Source organism: Phacochoerus africanus, chromosome 1, assembly GCF_016906955.1.
Source record: "Phacochoerus africanus isolate WHEZ1 chromosome 1, ROS_Pafr_v1, whole genome shotgun sequence".
Classification (NCBI taxonomy): domain Eukaryota; kingdom Metazoa; phylum Chordata; class Mammalia; order Artiodactyla; family Suidae; genus Phacochoerus; species Phacochoerus africanus.
The window spans coordinates 162,434,462-162,443,186 of record NC_062544.1 but is presented as its reverse complement, the minus strand read 5'-3'; the positions used below and the strand labels follow the sequence as shown (position 1 = coordinate 162,443,186).

Below are 8,725 nucleotides of genomic sequence, written 5' to 3'. Positions count from 1 at the left end.
ATACCAAGAACGAAATAATAAAAATGTAATCCCATTTCTGTTATAACCAGGTCGTCCATTAGTTGTCTCACTTTGGAGCATTTAGTTTTAAAAATAGCACACCAAGTCAACTTGCCTGGTCCCCCATCATCTTGCTTGAAGAATCAGGATCCAGGGTGCAAACTAGGGAGAAAGGAAGGGGCAAAAAGGGGTTAGATTAATAGACGGTCAGGATGGGGGTGGTGGTGAGAAATTCTCAGATACAGAGGAACTTGAAATGGAAGAATTGTTGCCCCTGCAAAGAGGAACCAATGCAGACAGGGGGCGGGGAACCAAATCGATCAACAAGGGATGAGAAAAGAGGAAGGTCAGCGATAGGAATGAAAAGACCTGAAGTCATTAAAAGAATAGGTACAAGCAGGGCTGCTCTGCATGATTTTTGTCTTCCATCCAGCTAGTGTCTCAATTGTTACAAATTCTTTCTGTTGTCTTGATAATTAGTTTTGGCATATAGCAGTTACAGCAGTTTGGGAGAATTTGGTTTGGGGTGCCCTTCAAAACAAAATTGATGCTATGGGCCAGCCATGCGGACTGGAAATCTGAGTTGTTTTCCCTGCACTGGTGATGGATTGAGCTGCTTGAGCCACCAGCCCTCCCTTTCACACTACCCTTTGTGACCAACTCTATGGTCTGGGATGACAATTTTTTTCTCTCTACATGAAAAACAACTCGTTTCTAATAGTATTAAATTATGATTTCATTCCATATTCTTAAAAAAGTGGACAAACTCTTACAAGCTGACTTCATAGGGCAATATCCCAAAATATAAGAAAAAACCAAATGCCCAAAGTATTGAGGCCTCAGTCAGTGAATCAGTGTTGAGTCTAGGGATGCTGAGCCTAACACGGCTGCCTTACAGCTGTCACTGTAACAACTACCATCACAAGCTGCACTGCTTTGTTGGGTCTCTTTTTCTCACTCTCCATTCAGTTCAGTTCACATTATGCATTTTTCTCCAAGGTGTTGAGAAGGAACAAAACATGGGCTTTGGAGTCAGGCAGCCCTGGGTTGGGGGTCCTCGCTCTATCTGGCTGTGGGATCTTCTCAAAGTCACTATTAAGTATGGAAGGTCTACCTTCTAGGGTTGCTGAGAAAGGACAAATGAAACAGCCCATGGAAAGAATGTTGCCAAATACCTAGGAGTCAGTATGTGTAATTTCCTGTGGATGAAGTGGAGCAGACTACTTCCAAACTCTTGATTTATCATAAGCTCCAGTCTATCCAAAGCACTACATGATAACAAGATTTCAGTCTCTTTTATTCTGCCTTTTTTTAATGTCATATTCCATTTGAGTCCTAAGCATGTAAGCAGGTACCATGGAATGTAAACAAGGAAACAGAATATACTGAATGAATCATATGTGAAACAATGCTGTGACTCACACAGATGCAAGAGCTGCTTGGCTGCCCGAGAGAATTAACATTAGAATGTTTAAAAAGAGACAACATAGGAATAAACTATTTTAGTCAAGCAAAAACAAATTTATATTCATTAGTTCTGAAAATAAAATTAGACTTTTCCAACCCTTAACATCTGCATTTAATAATATCTTCTAACCAAAATACAGATGTGAAAACAGCAAATTACAATATAATCTTGTACAGCATACAGTATGTTCACTGTTCACACTTTACTTGAATTCTAGTTGGTCGTTATGTACTCAATGCATAAACATCACTTATAATAAAATTTTCACAATTAACAAAAAATGTGACAAGGCTGTCTTAAAACGGCTCTGCTATAAATTGTATAGAATATACAGAATTACAAAGTCAAGTATTTTTTATCAAAATATACAACCCTCCCTGAAACTAACACAAGCTATCAACATTTTAAACGAATAATACAGTTATAGAAAATATTTGCAAAATTATTTTTTCATGTATAAATATTCTGCCATATTTACTTTGGTCTAGAATTATTAGCATACAAGTCCACTTAAAAAATACCCACGTGTAAGGGCTGGGAGACATCACTACATGTAATAATTTTATATTTGGAGTTACCTCAAATCAAAATGACTGAAATACACAATAATTCTCCTTGATTCATAAGCCTAATTGAGATTAAACAAATGAGTCGGTCACAGGATTGCTTATTCGATTTTCTAATCAATGCAAAAATGATTTCCATAAGCCCTTTGTGACTATCTCTTTAACAAAACCCAAATGAATAGTGCAGGTATACATATATACAACATATAAAATAAAGTTGAATTCATCTGCATTTTCCCATTTTCCTCTATTACATAATACTGTTTGTAAGTGAAAGTAGATGAACAAAAAAGATAAAAGATAAATGCAAATACAGTATCGGGGTTATTTAACAGCAAAGTACTACAGTATAAAAAGGTCAGCTTTGATCATGTCCTTTTCTAGGTGTTTAAATGCTTTCTTGCCCACCCCAATCCATACTAAGTCTTCTTTGTGGAGGCGTCACAACACTTGGAGAGAGAAACTGGAGTCTTTTGAGCTACTTCTTCACAACAATTAACTGTGCAACCTTGGGTAACCTTGGGTTTCCAGCTCTCAAATCCCATGAACATGCAAGGCTGCAGGTCCTCCTTGAGCCAGGTTCCAGATTCTGCTCATACTTGTGATCAAAGGGTAAGAATGTATTCTCTCTCTCTCTCTCTCCTATTCAGGCCGATTAATAAGTAAGAATCATGAATTCCAGCTCCCCAGGAACCTAGTCCACATGATAGCATATCCTACAGGGCAATTAGATTTTGAGGGCAGTGTTCATGGTGTGGGTTAGCTTAAAAGAACATTAAGAAACAGAAGTGGGTTTTTAGCAAAGTTGTAGATGTCTACAAACATGAAGACAAGGCATCTGGCTTGTGGATATATTTCTGAGTCACATAAGTAAGTGATGGAACTGCGTCACTCCACGTTCTATCCACCCACCCCCAAAAGACAAAGCTCTGTTGGAGGCAAGGAAGGTCATCACTTCCTCTGCCCACCCAAGTCACTAATGGGTAGGGCAGGGCTATGTCTTTCTTTTCTTAATATACTTGTGGGCTGCATAATCTCCAAGAAGGCTAACAGTTGTAGGGATTAGGTTTTCTGTCCCTTTCAAGTGCCTGGGAATTCACCACCGTACACATGCCTTGTGCTACATTTCCTCCACACTCTTTCGGCGGCATGGAAGGTGTCAGGTTTTACTTGAACCCTTGAGCCTGGTTACATCTATTTGGAAAGACCTCCATGTCCATGGTCTTGTGGTAGATGGAAGACTGCAGGGAGTTTCAGAAGAATGTGACCTTTCTTCATTTTCTAAAGTGAGGCCACTAAAAAGGAATATACAGCACAGCACAGGTAACCACAGGTAACTTCTGGGAAGGCTCTCCCCCACAGATAAGGCATGACCTATGTTTTCTGTGACTTGAGTAGATCAGTTTAATAACAGCTCAGCCATAACTTCAAGAGAACAGCATTCCATCTGAAAGCATACACATGCTCTTAAGTCATATTCAAAATGCTCTCGACTGATTTTTACATCAGTTCTCATTATTTGCAGGTCTATTGCTCATCATTATAATTCTCTACAGGGGACATGGACAGTTAAAAGTTACCGTGATTTATATATGCATTTTACAAGGTTTGTGTTGCAGAAAAGTAGTTCTAGATAAACGTAGGAATGTCCTACTTGGGTTACTCATTTCACACACATTTTCAGCTATGTTATTAAGTATTTCATATGTATTCATTAATTTAAACAATTTTTAGTAGTGCAGAAGCTGGATGGGAATAATGACTGTCATAGCTCATTTACCATTTAACATATTTAGGAAGATGACATTTTCATGCTATTTGACCCTTTTTTTCCTCCAGTGACTAAAGACAGTTCAGCAGCCAGTTCCCATCAGCACTTATCAGAAAGTTTTGAATTGGGCCAAAATTAAACTCTCTCCCCCACCCCCCACCCCTTGCCACTGGCAGAAATATCCCGACTGAGCACTTCATAAACTTTCACAAGATACTTGGGATATTGGAAGATTCAGCTATTTTGTTTTTGTGCACTCTGCATGAAGTTAATGCCAAAACCCAAAGTAGATATTAGGATCCTTTTTTTTTGAATTTTCAAAAATGAGATTTTCTTTGTTACATTTCACTCCTTCATGACTGTTATGTGAACAAAACTAAACAAAAACAAAACAGTTAATTAAAACACACACAAAAAACCAAAAAACCCCAAACCCATCAACTTATATTTTTTCTAACTATCACCATTCAAAGGACATTATCAGCAAGGGTTTGTACATTATCCTTTTGGTCACTGTCTTCTGAATCAAGGAAATGTGGATTCTCCAGGGGATGTGAGTTTTCCTGGCCCACGTCACCTTCTGTTTTCTCCCGCTGACTTGGGCTTTTGAACAAGTGTTTCTTCTGGTGCATTCCCAGGGCAGCAGCTGTTTTGCAAATTTTGGGGCACTGGAAGCAGGCATAGCCCTTCCCATTGTGCTCCTGAACGTGCCTCTGCTCATGATTCCTTTTCGTGGATAGATACAAAAAGCTCTGAAAGCAGAACTGACAGTGGTATCGTTTTTCACCTGTGTGGATTCTTTCGTGGATTTTGAGGGTCTCGTTCAAGGTGAAGGCTTTGTTGCAATACTGACAGACAAACTCCTTCACGCCCAGGTGGATACGCATGTGCTTCTGTAGGTTGCCTTGCACCGAGAAGCAGCGCCCACAGGTCTTGCACTGGTATGGCTTCTCGCCCGTGTGACATCTCATGTGCATCTTGAGGGTGGAGGGGCTTTGGAACGGCTTGGCGCAGAGCTCGCAAGCATAAGGCCTGGCCGTGAGATGCCGGTGGGGCCTCCCTGGGTTCCCGGCCCCCGAGGCTTTGTCTCCGTCACAGAGCTCACACTGCAACTTGGGCATCTCTTTATTTTCTTCCTCCTCCAGGGGCTTCTCCTGGGGCACCTTCCCCACGGCGCAGTCCAGTTCAGCAGGGTATTTACACTTACCACTTGGGCTCCTGTTCTCGTGCTCCTTCCTCCAGTTGGCTTTCCTCATCTTTCTCAGCTGTCTGGATTTCTTCTTGGGTTTGTAGTTGTAGTAAGGGCGCCACGGTTTGTCCGTGGAATCCTGGTCACTGGCATCGTCAAACATCTCACTCATCTCCATGCACTCGGCCTGGCAGAGCCCAAGGGGACTGGCCCTGTTCGTTTCCTGGTCACTCTCTTGGGGCAGGGTCTCCTCTTGGACTTGGTACTTGGACCTCCTCCCCCGTTTATAGAACAACTTCGATCCTAGGATGTGCCTTTTCACAATGGCTTCATTCCCAATTTTCACCGTTATTTGGCAAAGGGGTGCCACGTTGCTGTTTGTGGAGGTTCCGGGGAGAGCGGGCTTGGCGATGTAAGTTTCAATTTTACTGGTCTCTTTCATGATATTGGTGGTTTTGCTCAAGGACCCTCCAGGATCAGCAACGTATCTGGGCTCCTCTGGTATCTCCCCCCTGTTACACGGGATGGTTTTCTTTTTCTCCTTCCCACTCTTGGGTCTGTTGACGCCCCTTCCCATTTTGTCTGGTTCAGGTCTGCCATCCTCTTTCGGAGTCTGACTGACAGCCAGGTCCAAAGGGGCTCTGGGCTTGTGGCCCATCTCGGGGGTGATGGCATTGCTGTGCATTATCACTGATGAAAACTGGCTGCTGTGCACGATGACCGAGGGGGCCGAGGCACTGTAGCTGATCACAGAGGCGGAGTTCTCACTGCCATTACTTGCGGACAAAGTGGGTGCTTCCCCCGCCCGGTGGTCTGAACTGCAGGTGTTTTCAGTGGAAGGAACTGACATCTCCGCTGAATAAAAGCGACTGTCCAGATCAACTTTCAACTCTCCCCTCTCTCCCCATTTGGTACCCTCTGTGTTTTGTACACTGGCGGGAGTGGGCAGGTCCTGGCGTGCTGGTGTTTCCAATGGAATGGCTGGACTGTTGGTCAAGGTGCTTACACTGTCTTGGAAATTCAGAGTAGGTAATTCAGAGCCGTGTGGATTCTGAATAACATAGGGACCAGGTGCCGACTCATTCATCTGACTGTTTTCTCGAGTGTTTTCGTAGGAAGAATGTCGGTAGCTCTTGTAAGGAGCCCTTTTGCATTTCATGGGCAGAAGCCTATAAAGTTTATATGGATAGACACTAGGCTTCAATCCTCCATTCGCTGTTTTTTTACTGATGGAAAGTCTGTGATCGATGGCATGGAAAGACTTCTGGTGGTTTTTGAGTATATAGTAGGTCATGAACGTTTCCAGGCAGAAAATGCACTGATACCGCCTCTCTCCTGTGTGCCAAATCTCATGTCTTGTCCTGTACTCAGCCAATGCAAATACTTTGTTGCAGTAATGGCAAGGATATGTTCTTCTCCATGAGTGAACATTTGCGTGTCTTCGGAGGCTGGATAAAGTCACATAACTACGTTTGCATACAACGCAGCTGTAGAGCATTTGCCCATTAACGAATTTGACCATGTGGTCTGTTTCTGGCAAGGTACTTCCAGGACTGGAAAATTCACCCATCCTGTTCTCAGATAATAAAGATTCTGGACCTGTGAAGGAACTTCCGTTCTGCCCAATGGTGGGATAGTTTTCTAAAAAGCGCTGATTCCCTCCAGGAACGGGCATGTGGCTTGACCTCATACAGATCTGCTCGTGCCGATCCAGTCTGTTGAGGGTGCTGAACTGCTTGTTGCAGTACTTGCACACTAAAGGCTCCTGGGTTGGCTTGTGAAGCTGCATGTGGGCACTGAGCAAAGTGCTACTGTCGAAAGATTTGGAGCAACAGCTACAATTGTAAACGAGAGGTGGAACCTCTGTGGCTGGTGGCCCAGGGACTTCAGAGGATTTATTTTCATCTTCTCTGGGAAAACGGACCTCTCCTTCATTATTGTTGGGAGACTTTGAGCGGGAAAGAATTGCCACTGGCTGGGGACTTTCTTCTTGATTCACCTCTAAGTTGGAAGCTGGAGGGGGTGATATATTTTCTGGAGTGGAATCCGAATCCTGGGATACAGAGGGTGTCTTTGGCTTTCGGGATGTTTTCGGTTTTGCTGCAACGGCTTCGCAATTTTCTGTACCTGTTTTCTCAGGTGAACCACTGTCCTGTTCACGCACAGGCTGACTCCTGTAGGCCTCGGCCATGGAAGACACGGCGTAAGAGTGCTCGGCGAGGGTGCGCACGGGCTCCACCTCGTGGCAGACGTCAGTCCTCTCCAGGCAAAGGCTAGTGGTTCTCATGGAGTCGGAGACCTTTTTGAAACTTGCCCTCAAATCCAGTGGAGAAAACATGTTATTACTATTTTCTGTTTCAATGATGGAAAACGCATTGGTGATCCTTGGCCCATTAGTGATGGCTGGTTCTTCGTGCCTTTTTTCATTTTTTTCTTCTTTAACCACTCCCTTTTCGGTAATGCAGAATACATAGGGACCTGGGGAATTTGAGAAGTTGCGATCCGTAAGATCTTCTAAGAAGGATATTCCCAGCTTTTTTCCTGCAGCTGCGAGATCAGTGACTGTTTCCTGTCTCTTGACGACAACAGTGGAGCTGTAGATATAATTAAGGATTTCTGTAAACACTTCTGCTTTGAGATCATCCAGTTCCAGGACGTGGCTGGAAATACAGATGGTATGGCTCCAAAAGATATTTTTGAAATAAAGGCTTGAAGCAGCCAGGACATTGCTGTGGGCTTTAAATTTGGTGTCTTCCACGATAATAGTGACATCACATAAAATGCCCCGGATGCGCTGCTCATTTAAGATGGAGAGCACTGTGTCACTGTGAAAGTCGTCCTTGAGGTCCCTGGAAAGGGACATGACTGTCATCTGAAACAAGAAGAGAGAGGTGATCAGAGACCCATCCACAAGGAGCTCCTTTATTCCTAGGCTATTTTCAATTTCTTTGGAAAAAATTTTTTGTGTGTGGAAATACAGGTTTTTTTTTTTTTTTTTAAATCTTATTCTGTTGTTGCTTCCCAGAAGACTTGGAGTCAACCTTAGAAGCTAAATCTTTATCTTGCCCCAGCCTGTTTCTCATACCATTGCTAATAGTTGTTATAGTTGGAAATCCTCCCAGAACTTTTTCTTCTTTCTCCAAAGTTGTAGCTACATATACATGTCCAAAGATGGGGGGAGAAGGCTCCCCTGCCAAATGTTAAGGGTGTCATCATCACTCAGGGCTGCTGCATTGAACTCCTAGAGTCGCCAATGCTGTGGTCCTACCACAAGCCTCCCAGGTATTTTCAAAGATTGTCCCAATGATCTGATCCCATCATAATTCATGAAGCAGGAAAATTATTTTTCAAAAGTTTCCACTAAGTAACCAGTACCTGTAAGTCAAAGTGTTCTACCTGCTCAGGGAAGAAGCAGCACCTGCAGGAACAATTCCTGATCAGCTGCTCTGAAGAGTCTCTTGGGGAAAAGTCTCCCTCTGCCTGACCAGGTCCGACCACTGGGGCACTGGCCCTTTTGGGGACCCATTCCCATTCCTTCCGATTTCCCTTTCATTTTAGCCAAAATAGACTAGGGTTTTCAAAAAGAATTCTGTGAGGTACTAAAGGCAAATAAAAGGATACAAAACACAAAACCAAGAAAGTATGTTTCTGAATCTAGTCACAAAGTTCTGAAATCAGCACAATTTAAAGGCACAGTGGCTCCTGCTCTGGTCTGAGGATCCTACCTCTGC

General features: G+C 43.3%; 1 protein-coding gene across 5 annotated transcripts in view; it reads right to left on the bottom strand.

Moving 5' to 3' along the window:
* Positions 1-1,280: 1,280 nt before the first annotated feature.
* ZBTB38 (zinc finger and BTB domain containing 38) overlaps positions 1,281-8,725 on the bottom strand; it is an 85,990-nt gene continuing 78,545 nt past the window's right edge. For all 5 annotated transcript variants that reach the window (XM_047783578.1, XM_047783588.1, XM_047783598.1 and 2 more), the window contains one exon: positions 1,281-7,866. In XM_047783578.1, coding sequence (XP_047639534.1) covers positions 4,273-7,866 — 3,594 coding nt within the window. In that variant the 3' untranslated portion in view covers positions 1,281-4,272. The remainder of the gene's footprint in view (positions 7,867-8,725) is intronic.